The sequence below is a fragment of the Drosophila subpulchrella genome, chromosome X (genome assembly GCF_014743375.2).
Source record: "Drosophila subpulchrella strain 33 F10 #4 breed RU33 chromosome X, RU_Dsub_v1.1 Primary Assembly, whole genome shotgun sequence".
NCBI lineage: Eukaryota > Metazoa > Arthropoda > Insecta > Diptera > Drosophilidae > Drosophila > Drosophila subpulchrella.
This window is the reverse complement of record NC_050613.1, coordinates 7,703,159-7,723,596: the sequence shown is the minus strand read 5'-3', so window position 1 is coordinate 7,723,596 and position 20,438 is coordinate 7,703,159. Positions and strand designations below refer to the sequence as shown.

The 20,438-nt window shown below is 33.9% G+C and overlaps 1 protein-coding gene and 1 long non-coding RNA gene across 2 annotated transcripts; one reads left to right on the top strand and one right to left on the bottom strand.

Annotated features, from left to right (window-relative positions):
- Positions 1–698: 698 nt before the first annotated feature.
- Positions 699–1,516, bottom strand: LOC119557464. Its single transcript, XR_005220086.1, has 2 exons — positions 889–1,516; positions 699–825 (listed from the first exon to the last, which is right to left on the bottom strand). It is a non-coding gene; the product is annotated as an uncharacterized LOC119557464 (long non-coding RNA).
- Positions 1,517–2,989: 1,473 nt separating this feature from the next.
- LOC119556371 lies at positions 2,990–18,777 on the top strand. Its single transcript, XM_037868536.1, has 6 exons — positions 2,990–3,139; positions 3,435–3,495; positions 4,955–5,527; positions 14,696–14,844; positions 15,580–15,660; positions 15,719–18,777. Exons 3-6 carry the CDS (start codon positions 5,122–5,124, stop codon positions 15,842–15,844), a joined length of 762 nt encoding a protein of 253 aa, XP_037724464.1. The 5' UTR covers positions 2,990–3,139; positions 3,435–3,495; positions 4,955–5,121; the 3' UTR covers positions 15,845–18,777.
- Positions 18,778–20,438: the final 1,661 nt, after the last annotated feature.

The following is a 20,438-nucleotide window of genomic DNA, read 5'->3' as shown; positions in this document are numbered from 1 at the left end:
AGTCACAGCATACTTTTCACAACATTTTTGAAAATGTAAGACCCTGGGGAACTGAATTAGACTTGGGATAATACGTATTTTTTCTGAATTCAAAGCGGGTATTTTAAGTGTTAGGAAACCGCTATCAATCGAAAAGGATTTTTACAAATTGGCTAGTACCTTTTTGGATACCAATTTGTAGTTTTAGAAAAATGATAGGTTTATACTGGTCACGCGAATTCTTGAGAAATCGCCGTCCATGGACCAAAAAACACAAAAGAAAAATGGTCCGTTTTGGACCGAGGCTATTAAATTTTAGACGAAAAATGTATATTATTGGTCACGCGAATTCTTGAGACACCGCTGACCATGGAGAGCATATTAAAAATGTACATTTTTCACGAATTTCATATTTCAAATACCTATATTTTTAAAGCGAGTCGTGGTCATGTAAATTCTATATTTACATTTATTATTTCTTATTTTATTTTTAAGCAAAGACACAAAAAATATGGCGATAAATCGGGTAGCGGAAGCGATCTTATATTTTTCGATTGATCTATATTTCCCTTTATATTTATTGAGCCGCATAACTAGTCTCTGCATCTGAAAATATTATATAATTATCTGAAGGTGTAAAATTTTCCAATTCAGTTCCAGTTTTTTTGACTCTGGTCCCAAAGAGCCCGAAACTGATCGCCCAAATTTTAAAACTAAAATTCAATAAGAAATAAGTTCTTTTATTATTAAGCGTTTGCCAACGGCTGACGTTCGAATCGAATTCGATTTAGTGAAAATTTTTCAAAAACGTGCCAAATAAACCGCTCCGTAATCTCTCCGCATCAACTATAAGTTAAAAATAATAAGTTTTATTATTTATATTATTTGTTTAATTAATCGTTTACCAACCGCTGACGTGTAGATCGATTCAGGGGGCTTCCGTGGGGGACAGTTCAAATTTGAACAATCGAAAATTCAGGAAAAACGTGCCAGATACACCACTCTCTGTAAAGCCATCAAAAGTTTCCAACTCGTCGGTCTACAAACCAAAATCCAGGTGGATCATATCCGGGATTATAGTCAACTTTTAGTTTCCAAAACATGAATGCGATATATCCTTCACTCTTCAAATGCTTTATGTCATCGGCGGGTATGTAAGCTATAATCTCCCAGTTCTCGTAATCTGGGCTAACTACTTTTCGCTCATATTCTGGATCGTTAGGATTTAAAGGGGTGATCTTCACCAAGCGCCATGTATTCACATTAATGTCCTTTTTTTGATTTTGGATGATGGTAAAATAACGGTATAGGGCTGTATCTGTGACCATTGGTAGGACGAATTTAATGGCCCTGAACGCGATATAACGAACAGTGTCGCCAGCAGCATTGCTGGTGAGCGGATCCATTGGCATTGTTAGGCAGAAATTTGGAAACCGAAAATGCGTAGAAAAATGTTATCGAAATAAAAGTTACAAAAATACTCTTGAAAATTTTGTACCTTAAACACACACAAATATTATAGTACTAGTCTGTACGGATACTGTTGTTAGAATGAGCCTGAAAAGTTCACAGCCCAGGCAAATGGGGAAACGGTGAAGTCACAGCATACTTTTCACAGCATTTTTGAAAATGTAAGACTTGGGGTAGTACGTATTTTTATCTGGATCTAAGCAACCATACATTTAAAGAATCTTAAGTGTTAAGAAAGTGTTACTTTATCTGCCAAAGTAAATAAATATTTTACAGAGACATCTATTAGTGAAAACAGTTTGGTATAAAAGTTACATTTGATTTTGGTGGGCTTTCCTGAAAAAGCTGTACTATACTTGAAAAGCTTATTTCTGCTTTAAAATCCGTACAAGGATTAATTAACGGAAAGCCAAGAAAAGCTTTTAGAAGGTTTTTAAAGATACTAAGAAAAAGAGGCGAATATTTTCGAAAAGCTAAGAAGCCTTTAATTGAATATTAAAGGGGAGGGCCAGAAAAGTTTTTTTTTAAGTTTTCAAAAATACTACGAAGGCGAGTATGATATTTTCAAAAAGCTAAGAAATGTTTTTTGGAATACTTTAGGGGAAGAAAAGAAAAGCTTTTAGAAGTTTTCAAGAAATACTACGAAAAAAGTTGCGAATATTTTTCAAAAGCTAAGAGATCTGAATTGGAATAATTTAGGGGAAGAAAAGAAAAGCTTTTAGGTTTCGAAAATACTTCGAAAAAGGGTCAAACATTTTTGAAAAGCTAAGAAAATGTATTGGAATAATCTGGGGGAAGGAAAGTAATGCTTTTAGATGGTTTCAAAAAATACTACGAAGGCGAGGCGAATATTTTCGAAAAACCTAAGAAATCTGTTTTGGAATAGTTTAAGGGAAGGAGAGAAAAGCTTTTAGAAGAAGATATAGGAATATTTTCGAAAAGCAAAGAAATCAATTTTGGAATAATTTAGGGAAAGGAAATAAAAGCTTATAGAAGGTTTTAAAAATACTAAGGGGCGAATATTTTATTAAAGCTAAGAAAAACGTTTTGGAATAATTTAGGGGAAGGTAGGAAAAGCTTTCGGAAGGTTTCAAAAAATACTACGAGAGAGATGGGGATATTTTCGTAAGGCTTAGAAATCTGTTTTGGAATAGTTTAAGGGAAGGAAAAAAAACTTTTAGAAGGTTTCAAAAAACGCTACGAAAAATATAGGAATATTTTCGAAAAGCAAAGAAACTATTATTGGAATAATTTAGGAGAATGAAATAAAAGCTTTTGGAAGGTTTCAAAAATACTAAGAGGCGAATATTTTATTAAAGCTAAGAAATACGTTTTGGAATCATTTAGGTAAAGGAAAGAAAAGCTTTCGGAAGGTTTCAAGAAATACTACGAGAGAGATGGGAATATTTTCGAAAAGCTAAGAAGTCTGTACTTGAGTCGAACAAAAGCTTGCAACACGTTGCGTTGCGCTGCGATGTTGCTGCTGTGCCTGCGATGTTGCTGTTGTACTTGCGACATTGCTGCCGGGCGTACGGCAGCAACATCTGGTGGGGCGCAGCCTCAGCGACGCCGTCAGTTGGCTCTTGACTCTCGGTGGCTCTGCCCGGAATCAGACCCGGAATCGGAACCCTAATCCGAAACCGAATCGAAATCGGAATCTAGCCCGGATTGTGATTCAGACTGAAAGAGAGTAATTCGGCACGGTTCCAAGTTTGCACTTGCAACAGCAGCAGCAGCAGCAACACTAGTGGCAGCAAAAATCAACAAAATCAACAAAAGGCAGCACAGACGGTGGGGCAAAAAGCAATCAGCAAACAGTCGGTTGTAAAAAGGACTCGGAAAACAGGAAAATCGGGGCGAGAAAAAAAAATTGTACAAAGGCAAAGGCTGCGGTGTTGTTGTTGCTGCTGTTGCTGTTGCTTTTCCTTTGGCTGGGAAATTCTGTGCTGTGTTTTGTTTTCACATTTCCCTCTCTTTTTTTCAAGTTATTTTAGTGCTTGCGTGCGAAATTTTGTTGGTGTCAAAGTTTAACATTTTACATGAAATGTAAGTAGCAGAGCCTTGAAAATAGCAAAAAATAGCCCAAAATAGGAAAAATAAAGAAAAGGGAAAATCAATGCGCGTATGCGTGTGCCCCACTGTGTGTGTGTGTGTGTGTGTGTTTGGTTGTAAGGAGGAAAATCCATAAAACGGCGTGAAGTGAAACTCGAACTTGGGCTTCTCATGGCGAAAAAGCCATGCAAATAATTTATCAGATTCGAATTAAAGACACCCTATCTGCAAAAGTGTGTGTGTGTGGTGTGTGGGTGTGTGTAATTTTCTGTTTTTGGCAAGGGCACAGAGCCAAAATCCGTTCATCTGTGGTAATAATAAAAAAAAGAAGCTTTGTAAACAAGCAATTCGGCTGCCAAACACGGAACCGCCAAACAGCTGATCAGACGCCCAGCCACCCACTGAAAATGACCCACCCCTTCCCAAAAAAAACACACACATACACACAGGCAGAGGTGAAATTGCTGCCAAAAACCGTCTGTCGACACAATGCAGAACAACTTTTTGGCCAAAAGAACAGTGGGCCCAGGGCTTAAAACCTTCTTGCAAATATAATGTAAACACTAAAAAACTTAAGGCTTACGTTTTCAGATAAAGTCGAATTAAACTTTGAACTTTGGAAAACCTGTAAAGTGCGGACCTGTTACGTTTTTCACTTTCACTCTAATCGATTTGAGCCAATATTAATTTTTAGTCGACTTAAAAGTATATCTCTTAAATTTAAGTTAATAATTAGCTATCTTATTTTTATAACGGCTTAGGTGATATAACAATATTGACTAAAAGTTTTCCTAGTTGCATAAGAAACGGATTTAAAGTCAAATCGAATTTAAAAAACTCTTTTCGAATGCATAAAATCTAAATAGGCGTATATGTTCGAAGAATATAAGCCCTGGAATTTCCTGTATAATTTGGCTGTGTTTATTTATATATTTATATATTTAAATTTGAAAATATAATTGGCCATTACATTTTTAAATATATTTTATTTTTTCTTTTAAATCCTATTTTATCCACAAACAAGTTATATAAACTGTTTAAAATATAATATTATACTTCACCAAAGAGACATCTTAATTTACAATGATACAACTAGAAAAATTTTTGTAAGCTAAGCACTATCTTTGAAATTTATAAACAGCAAGTAAAACATTTAAATATTGTTCTAAAAATAAACAATAATAGCGGCTAGTTTTTATTAATTTATTTACCAAGACTAAACAAAGTTCTAAAATACATTTCGTTTAATCTATAAATAAAATCCTTGGTCTTTCGGTGTTAAAATATAAAATAAAATGCTTGTTAGATCCCTATATTACTGATTTTGAAGCGCTGAAAAATGTATGAAGCCTTTATTTAAGGATAAACTTTGCAATTTTTAAACTTTTTTGGAAAACAACCTTATTCCACTGTACAACAACAGCAAATTGATTATATTTTACCTTTCTCCAAGACACACACACACACATGGTACCCAACACACACACACGGGCGAATAAGAAGAAGCAGCAGTAGCAGCGGCAACACAAGAAGAATAATTGCAACAGCAACAGCAACATTTGCTGCAAGTGCAGCTCCCACAGCCGTCGCCGCCGCCAAGTTCAAAATCAACGCCTGACAATGACAAAGGCAGCAACGTGGCGCCCACCAAGCCCAAAAATAACAGCAATAAGAGCAACAACAACAGCAACAATAGCTGCAACAGCAACATCAGCAGCAGCAGCTGCAACAACAAGGACAGCAGCAACATCAGGAGCTGCAGCAGCAGCAACTGCAACTAAAGCAATAACAATCAATGGGCCCCAAACGACATGGCGACGTCAACGAGGCTGCACGCCAGCAACACCAAACATGCAGCAGCAACGGCAGCAATTGCAACTGCAACAATCGTACTTGCAACGCCTGAAGGCGGTCGGTCGACTGGGGGCGTGGCTGCCATCAATGACGTCGATGTGGCTGCCAACCGACTCTCTGGCCCAGCTGATTTTGGCCCTCTGCCTGCTGGGCTGCCTCAGCCCCTTTACAGGTAATTAGCATTCGATTGGCAGATTTCCTTTCTTCAATCGCAGATTTAGATATTATCGTATCTGAAGGGGGTCCTTATACATCATGCTAAGATCTTACATACCTTTAGAAACATATCTGCAATCACAGATATAGATATAATCGCATCTAGAGTGGGTTCTAATAAATCGTACCTAAATCGTACTTAATTTTACAAAAAAATCTTATAGATAATATCTAGAGTGGGTTTTAAATCTTAAATACTTTGCAGACCACATTCCTTCTTTCTATCGCAGATATACATATAATCGGATGTTGAGTGGGTCCTTATAAATCTTTCTTGTTCTTAAAGAAAAGCCTTTCAAATATAATCTACAGTGGGTACTTGTAAATCCGAATTGGTTTGCTGAGCCCATTCCTTTCATTAAACTCAGGTATAGATACTATCGGATCTTATAAATCTTTCCTAAGTCTAACTTATTCTTAAAAAAACGTATTGAGTCTATCAATCAATCTAGAGTATGTCCTTGAAATCTTAAATGGCTTCCAAAACACATTCCTTTCTTTAATCGCAGATACATACATAATCGTTTCTAGAGTGGGTCCTTATAAAACTAGCATAAGTCTTACTTACTCTTAAAAAAAATCTTATAGAAATATTTTAGAGTGCATCCTTGTAAATCCTAATTGGGTTGCAGACCCCATTCGCTTGTTCAATCGCAGATATTGATTCATATAACCGAATCTAGGGTGGTTCCTTATAACTCTTATATGGTACTTATCAATATACCCTTCTGTATATTTATACCTACTCAGTATCTAAGTCAAATATACTTTAAATATTAAAAACTCCCTACAAAATGTCGACACCAAAAAACCTTATATATTGATTTAGCTAGCATAAATACTGATCCTTAATTTCAGTTAAAATGTTTTGGATTGAATTTTATATAATAATATTTGAAATCTTAAAAAAATTCTAAAGATGTATGGCAATACTTTACTATTGGTTAGAATTGAATTGGAAAATACGTGAGTGTCATTAATGTATAATAAATAAGTAAGCATGTTAAATATGTGGGACTTAAAAAAAACAATTATTTTTGTATGTACCTTATTTATTTTATTTATTTATTTAAATTTTGCTCATAAAAAGAATTCACAATTAAAGCTTTTCTAAGTAGTTAAATAATATAAATCAATGTACAGGCAGGAATGCCATTGCTCATATTTGCTGACTTTTACTTTTTTAATATTAATATGGTCCACCCTAATGGGTATTCATTATATATTCTCCTCGTTAGCAGCAATTCCTTGTTTCAGCACTTAAATGGAATCAGTTTTAATGCCCTCTAATGATGCGATTTTCCAGAATAACATTTGCTATTCGAAGCGTTTCGCAGAAAATTAATTTCATAGTAGATACCCACAGATAAAGAGAACTGTCGGAAATTTTTCCATAACAATGTCAGCCAGCCTTTGGTTTCATATTTTCATTTTTTTTTTGCGAAATTTGCATATATCGAAGGTTGCAAAAACACCCAACCAACACTCCACTTTCTAAGGCGCCGGTGAGTCGGCAATAAATCTGCCTATTACAGTGATGTTTCCTTGAAAGAATCCCCAGATATTTTAAATCAATAAAGGTCATTTTTTATTTCGTTTAATAAATGGTCTTAATGAATCTCTTGAGTTCTGTAATCAATTATTCCGATGCACTTAAGAAAGACCATTAGTTAACTGCAAGCTAAATTCATTATAAATGCCCTCTAGAGTTTTATTGTCAATTAGTTGGCTGCCTACAAGCAGGAAAAGACAAAAAATAATTGTAAATGCACGTTGATTAATTATTTAGTTTTCCAACAATAGGCAAATTAATTTTTTATTTTTTTTAAATACTCCAAAAGTTAATTAAAAATTAATTTTACATGCTTAAGAAATCGCAAAATATTCCTAAAGGTGCCTAATATAATACAAAACAAGGCATACGTGACAATAATTCAACTTTATTTCTTTAATAAATTTGTTTTTCAAATCGAATGATTACTGTACCTTACCTTGCCAGTGCTCAATCATATTTGATGATTCTGTTTTTCTTTTATGTGCCAGTCGGAGTCGAGCAATAAACAATTTCCAGTAGAATGAGAAAAGTCTTGAGATTGCAAAAGGGGTAAAAATGCAGTGCAGAAAAGGATGTTAACAAATAAAAAATAGAAAAACAATATTCAAATTTAAACTAAATGAAAAAATTATTTCTAAACGGCTAAGCTTTGTAAACTAAATTAATTAGATTTAAAGTGTCTTAAAATACAATCTTTTGATTATTTTTTTATATTTATTCTTACTATAAATTAATATTAAAATATACACTTTAAAGCACTTAAAAATTATTTGTTTTATAGATCCCTTTGTAAAAAATAGAAAATAATTTGTAAAATCTGTTAGAAGATGAACCCTTATATTTTTTGCCAAAGGTATTTCGTATAAAGCCTATGGACTTTTCGCAGCCGTGTATGTTCTTTCTATTGAGCAGTTTGAGTAGTTAGTAAGTTGAACCTAACCTTGACTTTGCACATGCAACGTACATGGCTGATTTAGCCCTGTTTTTCCACCCCAAAAACCCACTTTGGTTACACAAAATGTGAGTGTTAGGCCAAAGCCAGAAGAATAAAAGAAAGTGGAACATGCGAAAGGCGCTTGAATGCTGATGATTCAACTTGAGTAAAATGGATATCGAACGATATCCTTATCCTCCATCAATCTTGAAGCATTCTATGGCACTCAATAGCATACTTTGTGGCGCCGGGGTCTAATTAATGTCACGTTAGCCATTATGGGCATCAGTGGGTTAAGGCCCAGTGTTGGAAAGTAGCTTGAAACAGCTATAAGTGAGAATATGTTCATTTTATTTGTACCTTTTTTAGTTGGATAATATTTTAAAAACATTTTAGTAGGCCTAATTTGTTATTTAAATAAAAAGGCTTACATAATATTGAAATAATTTTTAACTATGCCTAAAAGTATGCAGCGTAAAAAAGGGTTGTCGTCCCACGGAATTTAAACTTCCTACTACCTACTAAGAATATATGGTTGCATACTTTTAGACACTTAAAGTATTATGGGCGATTTCAGAACTTTAAACCTAACTTAAAATATACGATCAAATTATAATAGCCAAGCAATTATAATATGTATATACCAAGGAAGTTTAAAAGTGCGGGATTTTTTCAAAACGATAAATTAAAGTTAGTCGATTTCTTATAAAATTGGAAAATTCCTGGGTGTCATCCAAATTATAGCTAAATAACATAGATATATCGAGGTGCATCACTAATTCAGGGCATTAGCTTACATAAAGTGCCCCGATCGATGGTGGAGTGTTGCGTTCCAGCTAATTACATCGCTTCCATTCTTTTCCCTCGTGATGACGATGGTGGTGCAATCAATCGACCGTCGAGTGGTGACAAGAGTTGGGTGTGCCAGTGCCATCGAGATGCCATCGCCAGCGGGTGATTATGGTCAACGATGCAATCGGATGGCCAATCGATCCATTCAGCGGCTAATCTGGGCCTGAATCGTCCGGTCAGGGTCATCCAAAAGGCTCCTTAAGTCCACACAAGTGTGAGTTCCCAAAAACAAGAAATGAAATGGGTCAGGGATATGAAAATTACCCAAATGCTATGTACCTTAACTGACATTAAAATGTATTTAGGAAGATAAATGGCAAATATTTGATTAGCGCATTTGGAAAATCAATTTTCTATATTCCTATTACTTAATTCTAATATTAACCAAGGCCAACGTGAATTTTAGCTTTTGATTCGAGTCAAACAGTACACGTGCCGCAGTTTACAACTTTAGTTCAGCCCATTACGCATACGACACGTTGACAGGCAAAACCAAGGGGCAAGAGCAAAAAAGTGACATTACAAGAGGAAAAACCGAAAGGGAAATGGAAAATGGGAAAAGGGAGGCGTCGACGTGACCCGCCTAATTACACTGCACTATGGCATTCAAAATGGTTTTATAATCTGCGCTTCCGTTAGCCATTCACCGAGTCGAGACTTGGCCAAAACAAATGTCCACAAATGTTTTAGCCGCCTCTCACGAGTTTTCCCGTTTTCCCCGCACTTGGGAAATTCGCATTAGTGACAGCCATTGATTGGCAATACATAAGCAAATAAAAATAAATTAAGTGGATAGGAAAACGACAACGAATTATATGGTTATAAGAGGGATGATTATAATAATGGTATATGAGATACATATTTATCATAATATGAAGTAGAAAAACAGAAAAGAAAAGCGGGAATGATAATTTAATGATATAATTTAATGTATATCATATAAGATATTTCTTTTATTTATTTCTTTTTTTGAAAGCTTTAATTTAAACTACCATTTATGAGATAAAGGACACATATTTATCTTTTATGGATGCTAAGATTGTAATTTCCGTTATTTCTCTTACCGAAGCTTAAACTTAAACTTAAATTTATTTGTTATTGGAAACGTTAACTATATATCATCGATGCAATGGAATTAAACGTCTGTTATAATTTTGACATATAAGATCTTTAAGCTTTAAGGGAAGTTAGGACTTGACCTTCGTAAGTGAAATTTAAACTATCATTAAAAATTGACTTCAATCATCAATACGCTGAACAAGATACATCATTATTTTTTAAAGCAACTTAATGTCCATTATAAAATCTTAAAAAAAACGTAAGCCGCTTAAAAAAGCTTTCACCTCTATAATATATTTCTTCCTGTGCATAGAGTGTCGAGAGAGAGCTGCAAAGCAGGCAGTAAAAGTGGAAAACTTGATGGCTGCACTCACTCAACGATGGCACCGTGACCCTGCCACTTAGGCAGCCCCTTTCCCATCCGGCTTTCCCAGCTGGCCCCGCTTTCCACGCTTTTCCATCGCCTATCCTTCGCTTTTCCTACGCTTTTCCTCCGCTTGGGCATTTATGAACTGCTTCGACACAAGACTGCAACTGTGGCAGTGCATTTCATTTAATTTTTTCCTCCGCAAGTGGCTTTTTTTTTGTTGGCCAGCCAGCATTTTGAATTGGCCACGAGCAGGGAAAGCGGAAAATCTCCTTAGCATTCTTCTCTACAAGTTCGGGAAAGTGGCGTGTGGCGTTTGACATTGAAAGTTAACTTCCCACATTTCCGCTGAAAATTGATTAAGGTTGTTGTTTGACAACTTTGAATCAAAGCACGTTCAATTCGATATATTATATATATTTATAGTGGCTTTATAGACCAAATAAAATATATTTATTTATTTAAAGGTAGCTAAGGGTCTAAAATTATTAGTTAACTAAAAATACGAATAAAATACAAGAATTTCATACCACATTAAATTAATTTTTTAAGTTTAAAATTGTGGAAACTATTTTAATTATCATTAAATTAATTTTAAATAATGACTTAAGAACTAAAATATTTTGGCCTTATGTAGTTTACTTTAAATCATTATTTCTTTCCCTACATTTTTATTTGCTTATAAACAGCATAAATTGATCTCTTTTTTTCGCTGAATTAAAATAGAAAACAAACTGATTCAAAATGAGATTGTGCCCACACAATGCCATCGAATGAAATCAAATGAATGACATAAATTGTCAATGAAACTTAGCGAAATGACAACCAAGTGGTATTGACACATAAACATGCACTTCAATTTACATATTTGAAAATAAATATGTGGGTATATATATATATTTCAAACGGTATGCCATGTCAATTGAGTCAAATCATATAAATTAACATCAATTGCAGGGCAATTGAAAACGAATCGGGAATTGAGTGCACTCACTTTCATCTCCGTCAATTTACTCGTCTCGTTTGCAACTCTAATTCATTTGATATGCACGTAAAATGGAATGCTAATTTTTTTAATTGCAAGTTGTCACGGAATTGCGAGCTGCACAATTTGTGTGGCACTGATTTAAGGCGCTGAAATTGATTTTCCCCTGAAAATAGAACAAAGAACTAGACCAATTTAAACGCATTTCGGATGAATTCCCGCGCCAAAAGAGGACAAAAATGAAATAGAAGACCACTTGAGCAGGATGTTTTCAAAGAGATGGTGGGGCGCCTTGCAAAATGTCACAACAAAAGCTATTTATAAGAGTGCCGCGGCCCTGGACTCACCCAAATCCCCCTCAAATCACCCAAAAGCCCCCGGAAAACCCCTGAAACCCCTTCCAAAAACAAAACACCATGTCCGTCGACCGGAATCTCAACGCTCGGGTCAGGTGGAATATGAAGAACGCCAGGCATTAAAAAGTAATAAACATAATTGTAAAATAATGCTGGCGCTACCATAAAATGCATTTCCCAGCTCAAAAAGCACACAGAACACTTGAAAAAATGAGAACAATTTACGCAGAAATAAGTTAAAAATCGTATTAATAAATACATGTACATTTACACATAATTCAATTTATTTTTAAAATTATGCTTTCAAGAACCTAAAAAAAGATCATTTAAAAATATACTTTTATAAGCAAGCCATCTCCAAAGTAAGCACTTTTAAAAATTCTATCTTATTAAAGACATCTAACTTGTTTTTCGTTTTGGATTTCCTATATAACCTTTTTGAAAAACGATAAAAGTCCGCCATTTTGCCTGTTACTCAGTTATTTTTGTATATTCTTTAAGCATAAATATGTTTTTAAAATAAAAAAAATCCGTAATAAAATATTACGAGTGTATAAGCCTCATAAAATCTATTAACATATCGATATTTAAAAAAATTAAAATATTTAAATTATTCACATAATATAAAAACAATTTATTATAACATTATAATTAAAGAGGGGTTAGAATATATAAATGGTTGTTACCTTTTAACAAAAATTCTTCTTCAAAACTTAAAGATATTCGTCATGCATATAATCCAAATATTTATAATAAATCTGTTAAGCTTTAAATTAGATTAAGAAAGCAATGAACATAAATTGGGACTAAATCAATTTATAGCAATTGTTTATTTAGTTAATTAACGTTCCTAATTTAGATTTTAAATAAGAATTTTAAGAGATATTAGGACCTCCCGTAGTGTTCCATTTGCGTTGATTATTTCCGAAAACTGGTTTGCTCATTTTTGTCCCAGTGTGGGGTAGCCACTGCGAAGGGCGAAGGTTAAACAGAGGATGGGTGGTGAGAGGTTGGGTGAAAGTGGGGAGGTGGCCTGCTAAACTTTGACCCAGGACACAGCTAAATTGTTTGGGCGACAGCTGGCTCACGAAAGTTGAACGCTTGCTTTTAATTATTCAGCGATCTTAAGAACGGACTGCAGCGAATGAAAGGCAAGGTGAGAGCAAGGAGGGCAAAAAATAGAATGGAGAAAGCCGAGAAAAAAAAAAGAGAAAGCGTGGAAAACCCGGCATGAGATGTACACATGTATATGTATGCAAAGGGCAAAAGCACGTGCACCTGCGAGTAGCGGCTGCAGTGGCAGAATATCGTGGAAAATGGCAGGAAAAGGGCGGAAAAGCGAAAAAGGACGAATGCAGGGCAAACAAACAAAGTGAACAAACAAGTGCAGCTTCCGCCCCAGTGACGACAACCCCTCCTTCCACATTTCCCAGAATGCTGCAATTCCCAAAAAGTGAAAAGAAAAACGGGCAACACGGAAAATAGCTCGAAAAACATCAAAGGAAAACAATTTGGCTGCCGATGGCCAATGGTTACACTGACAGAAAATAAAAGTATTTTAAGAAAACAGCTCAAAAACAGTTAAGGATAAAAATCAGTTTAATGGTTAAAACAAACTGATTACTTAAGATCTTTTTAAGATAGTTTAATAATTTTGTAGAATTTAGTTCACACAACCCTTATGGTTTTTCCTTCAACTTGATTATTTTAAACTGGTTTTTAGATAGTTATATAATATTTATTTTTTTGTGTAGTTAGTAAGTTTCAAAATAACAGACTGCTTGTAATTCCCAAGCGATTATTCGTATAACAATATGTTTGTTAATATTTTGGATATATGTATATGCATGTATTTGCTTATAGGTTACTTTCTAAAATTCCCAAGTGGTTTTTCGCTGGACCTATGCTACAAATATATATATTTATATTTTATATATTTTATATATTTTATATATTTTCTTAAGTGTGTAGAAAGCGACCCATTAAAAACCGCATCCGCATTTCGCGGTCTTGTGCTCGAACTTGCACCTTCGAACCTGCAACAAATGCGGAGCTTCGCCTACGTCACTGGCAACATTTCGGAATGTTGGCAGCAATGTTGCAGAGCTTTAAGCTAACGTATAAACATAATGCCCCTCTGGGAACCGGAGCCCCGTTGACCCCATCCTTCACGGCTCTGCCAGCTGTCTGTCCCCACACATGTCCAACTGTCGGTGGCCTTATAGCGCCCCTTTGAAAATTACATTCTAACATAGGGAGTTTATTTGGTAAACGGAGAAGGGGAACTCTGTTAGGAACCCATTAAATTCCCAAGCTTATCGACTATATATTAAATTAAAATTCGTTTAAACAGTTGACCTTAAATGACAGAGAAAACTACGAAATATTAATATTCAAGGATTCCAATAAATAGGTTTACCTAGTTAGTTTTAAAAACCGGATATATACCCATGTATGTGTCGTAAAAGTTTCTTGTAACCGAGGGTCTTCCATTTTTACAAATCTCACATTATTATTGACATATAATATCATATAATATCTAAAATATTGTTTTTAAACCTATGTATTGTAAAAGCTTATAGCAACTAAATGTTTTAAAGTTTATGAATATTTTTCACGAAAAAAATCTTCACAACAATTGTTGGACTTGCTTAAAATATTTCCTATAAGACCAACGCAAAATGTCATTCAAAAAGTATATATATCATTTAATATTTCGATTGGCTTTCGTGAATTTACTGACTATAAAAATCAGGCGAATAAAATCGAGTTCCATCCCATGGCGAACTGCGCAAAACACGTATTATCTGGCTTACGATTTGAGTGATTTGGGGTATAACCCATGGTTCACTTGAATTGATAGTCGCTGATCTGGGGGATCAAGCGGCGGACTAGCCGGATTAAAGTGGAGCATAGGCTCGCATACATACTATATAATTTGTGGCCATCGAAACAACTTGAATATTTAATAATATACCTTAATTACATAGCGATTTAATTGTCTGTGATTTTCCAGCTGCACTCGAGGAGGACTGCGTTGACTTTCAGGGCAATAAGGTGAACCACGGAATGCTCTACGTCCCCGGGCCCGGGGTCTGTAGCCTCTGCGTCTGCTACCACTCCGAACCACTCTGGTGCAAGGCCATCTACTGTGATCCGCCCTATGTGAGTATATAACAAAATTTATTAGCTACAAATTAAAAGGAACATATGCACAAAGCTCAAAAATAAAAAAAAAATTAATTTTTCTTAGAAATAGCATTCGGTGTTTAAAGTGGGTTATGGTTAAAATCAAGAAGAAAGTATTCTTAAAACTCAAAACGCTTCAATAATGAAACGCCTTTGCTGGAGTTCAAGAACTATTCTTCTTAAAAACAAAGCGCTTTAACAGCGAAAGTGCCTATGCTTGAATTCAAGAACATTTCTTCTTAAATCCAAGAAGACTTTTTCTCAAATTAAAGCATCTGATATTCAAAAAGTATTCTTATTCTTATACTTCTGCTTGATTTAAGTAATTTCGATCTTGGCCTACTTTTGAGCACGAAAGTATTAAAACCGAGAGCTTTTTTTCCTCAGAGTGCGATGATCCCAAGTTCGAATACCATGAACTGTTTCGAGACTTTTATATTTTTCTATCTGAAAAGATAATTTTTTAACAAAAAGTTAAATAAATACAAAAATTTTAAAATTATAAACAAAAATAACAAATAATATATAATAAATTAATAAAGAATATGAAGATCATAAGATCATAATTAAATCATAAATTCCCCTAATTCTTATATAATGTGAACCTATAGGTACATCAAATGATAAAAACTTATTTAAAAAATATATTTATATTAACAAATTATAAGTACGAAACATAACAATCAATATGTTATTTACCCTCCTATTTAGTTTTGCAAAAACTTTCGTGTTGGCGAACGCTGCTGTGAGTTCGAATGCTTGGATCCGCCCGGCGAGGACAAACTGTACCAGGTGAGTAATCCCTGAAATAAATATATTTACTTAAATATAAAACGATAACTCTCGATAGGAACGTATGCGAAAGAGGGCCGAGATATTGGCCGGGAACAGTACAGCCTCAAATGTGCAACTAGCCCCGATGGCCATGTCCACCATAATGCTGGGATTCCTGGGCAACAGCTTCCTGAACTTATAACTTGAAGTCAAATAGCAAGAGATGGAGATCCAATCAAGGCGAAGCTAAGCGAACCTCCCCAATTTTGTTGCTCCTAAAGCTTAGGACTCTCTCGAAAATTATTACAGTGTAATAAGTAAAAAAAAAAACAAGCCAGGCCAGATATTTGTAGCCAAATGTCTGAGCATTAATTTAGAGGATGCAAAAGGCATCGTGCCAGCGATGCGTAGGTTTTCACTTATATCCCCAGACATATAATAGGTACAATAATGATTTCATGGAACAGGAAAAGTTATGGCAAGCAAAGTTCAGGCACCTCAATTGCAGTAAACATTTTCGAGTACTTTCAATGTGATCCGAATCCGAATCAGAATCGAATCGGTAGAGCCAGCAGATATAGCATATATACATCTACATCTACCTAAGTATACATGAGTAAGCAACACCAAGAAACCAGAACAAACTCATCAAGCGAACGTATAAGACAGTCTCTAGCTCCTAAGAATCTATAGTAAAAGAATTAAATAAATATATATATATATACACAGATATGGAAATCTATGTAAGCATATTGTACATAAGAGTATATAGCTCTTTGTATCGGATCTAAAATTGTTGATTAGTGTTTAGCTAACTGAATGAAGGCAACTTCGGCTAGGAAGATAGGTTTTTTTTAATCCAATTAAAATGTTCACTATGAGTCAACACGATACACCACAGTTCACCACACTAGATCCTGCTCAAAGTTAATTTTCTTCTAGAGCTGACAGAACATCGATCATTAGTCAGGAGAAATGTTTAATTTAATTGTTGTTTTTATAATGTTAATAAACAATACGTTGACAAATGATTTTAGATCTAAATTTGTTTGGTTTTTGCATAAAAAAGAAATGGTCATTTAGTTCTAAGCAGTAGGAAAATCGTTAAAAACGATTATAATTTTTTAAATATCATTTACTATCATTTCTAATCATTTCTAACCACACCAAACACTTTAAATACTTATATATATTACGGTAAGGGCAGTGCAGTTCGATAGAAAGTCTCGATCTTAGTAAGAGGTAGTAAATTACACATATCTTGGCAACATTTTTTCGAAAATATTATAACAGACACGAACACAAATGAATCATTAACTCTTGCATTGGTGCTAATTTTACCGTAGGCTTAAAAAATTATAAAAAATCACACACACTCCTCACTTCGCACATCACACTCCAATCATATTGAATCAAATTCTATATATCAATTAGGTAATGTAATCGAGAGCAAAAATGGTCTAGCATATACAAGTAGTTAACCAATTAATAAAACAAAGAACACTATGTTTTGTGTAAGAAATTTGCCCAAGGTAAACCTGTTAAAGATCTAATAATAATAACTAATGAAAACTAAATCCTATGTTCACTCGCTCGATAGGTTTTACATTTACCATTTGGATAGATCAGCAATAATAAGAAAAATAAAAGGAAAAACGTTTGGCAAAGCTTCGTAGATATGTAAGGAAAATCCCTTCAAGAAGAGTTAGATCTCGTTTCAACTTTAGGCTAAAGACTCTAAGGCCATCTCCGTCTCTTTCTACACACAATAGTCAATCTATGATTGTAGCGATTAAACCTAGAGATATAGCAGGACCAGCAAATCAAAACAAAAATAATATTGAAATAGAATGGATAGAAAAAAAATATATATATATACAGATATAGGTATATAAATCAATCCAAGGGAAGTTGGTCAAATTTTTTTCACTTGACAGCACATCAAAGAGAAATACAATTAACAATAAATATATAAAATGCGGAAAAATCCGAGAAAAAAGTGGAGTACGGCTGTGAAATTATGTTTGCTTTAAAATGCATAAACGCAACTGTAAATAATAAATGATTACCAAAGTATACAAGCCATAATATGGTGAAACAAACTATTCAGATCAAGTAGAAAATTCGAGGAAAGCGAAATGAAGCTCAGCGAGCAGTGGAATAAGAAAAAAATAACTAATTAACTAAATGTACAATTCAATATGCCACAACATCTGACCAATTATGATCCATAACAGATAAAAAAGAATATATATATATACAAAAAAAATATATATACATACATCAATCCAAGTATCTGATAAGACAAAAGACAAATTTTAATTAAACCAAATCGATACAGATATGAAGAATGGCAGATTCGAAGCGCGCTTAACAAATTTTAACATAGAATCAACTAACAAATGCAAATTGGCTTTAACTAACGAATAATACAAATCACACGATGAATAATCTAAAGATGATATTTAAACAAATACATTCGACTTGATTTTAATCGATTTCAGTTTTAGATAGCAGTGTTGTGAAACAACCGAAAAACTTTTTCCTAAGCTTAAGCGCTTTGCCATTAGCAGGAACCCAAAGATCCTCAAAAAATAAATGTTTTTATAACCGAAATAGGCTGAAGGCTGGATATAAAGCTCCTTGGATTCCGATTTCTGGAAAGAAAAGAAGTGCAGAACATTTTCAAAATATTCTTTTAGATTAATACAATCTACTTCATTTTCCTTATCAATTAAGAGGGGTTTTCTTAAATAACAATAAAATATTTTAACACCGAGAATATGAAAGAGATGGCAAATCATCGTGAAAAAGAAAGAGATAGCGTATTAAGATGAGTACATGGGGCTATATATCCTGCCTTCCAGACTGGCAATTATTAATCTTTATTATTGATATTAATTATTGTAGAGCAGGAAATATTTTACATTTCTTAAAAACCTTACCAACCAAAATCAAAATTGAAAAGATAACTATTAAACTTGACAATTTTCAATGTAATCCAAAACAAAGTTATAACAAGAGCGTCTACTGGAAAATCTTCAACCACAAAATAAAAAAACATTATTAATTAATATAAACAAAGAAACAAATGTCATAAAAGGATTAACAATAATTTAGCAAAAGAAGCAAATCCAAAATCATGTATGCATACTTTATAATAATAATAATAATTCTAAATACCAGAAAAATTTTAACAAAAATATACAAATATTTTCACAATAGCTTAAACAAAATGTGGTTATCTCTTTTTTGGGTGAAGTGTAATGGGTATTACTGCTGGATTATTTAAGATTAATAAACAAAAATCACAAAACACACATTACAATCTCGTTTGCCCATCTCCACCTCTCTTTTTCTCCAATTAATACATTTTCTCAAATTCGAAATATTTAATGAATAATTCGGTGTATTGCAAAAAAAGAGATTAAAATTAACGATTTAACACCACTTATCGGTTTATTTATACCCATGGGTCAATGGACCCTTCAATGTAAGTGCCTCTAATCGGAACCACATAAATACATTATCACGAAAGTCAATATGAACTGGTGCAATCAAAGGTTGCATGGGAAAATCAACGATTAGATTTCAACCTTACATATAGTATAGGCATTATGTTATTTAATGTGTCGGCTACATTGATTTTTAAATTAAGTGTGTTGCTCTGCAGCACCTGATAAAATTAGGCAGGAAGCTATTAATCAGGCCGATAAGAAGAATTCTCCAAGATCATAGGGCTAACTAATCTCGAAACTAATAGATGTACTTGTACCACCAAGAAAATGCTAAGCAAATATTCTTTTAATAACATAGAACCAATAAATTATTAATGTTAACTCCTTAAAACACAAATAAATTTAAATTAAAACTGGGTATTAACAAATATAGGATCAAAGCTACAAAATTCCGTTATTTACTGTTTAAAAGTACTTTACTACCATGATCAATTTAAATCTCGAACCATCGTCATTGATTTTAAAGATTGGCTGTGATATTTCTAGACCATCTGATAAGCACTATTAGTGATAATAATGGGCCATAGTCCATGGAGAAATTTGAACCTTCCAAATTGGCCAATCATCTAAGCAAACCCGACCGCCCCAAAACAAACAATCATAAATATTTGAAAAAAAATATTTATTATACTCGTATTTAATTGTTTCCTCTGCCTTCGTCTTATCGCCATTGATTTGTCTTTAAAGTAAACCGCATCGTATGTACAAAGTTAAGTTAACACTTTACCAGATAGATGGTATACAATACACAATATACTTGAATACAATACAATACAATACATACATAAATAGGTGCTAGTTTAAAGATCCCTTAAATTCCTTAGATGTCATGAGGTGAGATACAAGATACAAGGTTAATCGAATCCGAACTTGATTTGATTTCACGCGGAAAAGGGGTTACAATTTAGTGGGCGCCCTAACCTAGTTAGGGAATGTCTAGAAAATAAAATACATATGGTTTAAATGAACTTTGTTTGCAGCTCGTCAAGAGGTCGATTGTAAAAATCAACCAGGTTTCGGCCTTCTTATGTCATATCATTTTCAATATTAGTCGTCCCCAATTTGTCTTTAGATAAGCAAATATATTATAGATTTTTGGTTTAATCATCTAACAATTACACGTGGCAACAGGAAGGAAATCGAATCGTACCTAATCGAATTGGCTGGGATTTTAACAAAACGTTATTAGACTTTCGATTAACATTATATTTATTTAATCCAAATCATTTCGAGTTGGACAAGTTCTTAGATTCCTGTTGCACAGTGTAGGTTAAATTT

Bases quoted from the DNA above. Each gene is read 5' to 3' on its own strand.
- LOC119556371 (XM_037868536.1), top strand. From the start codon at position 5,122: ATGACAAAGGCAGCAACGTGGCGCCCACCAAGCCCAAAAATAACAGCA. The intron at 5,528-14,695 runs GTAATTAGCATT...GTGATTTTCCAG, and splicing joins CTGCCTCAGCCCCTTTACAG to CTGCACTCGAGGAGGACTGC. The intron at 15,661-15,718 runs GTGAGTAATCCC...AACTCTCGATAG, and splicing joins GCGAGGACAAACTGTACCAG to GAACGTATGCGAAAGAGGGC.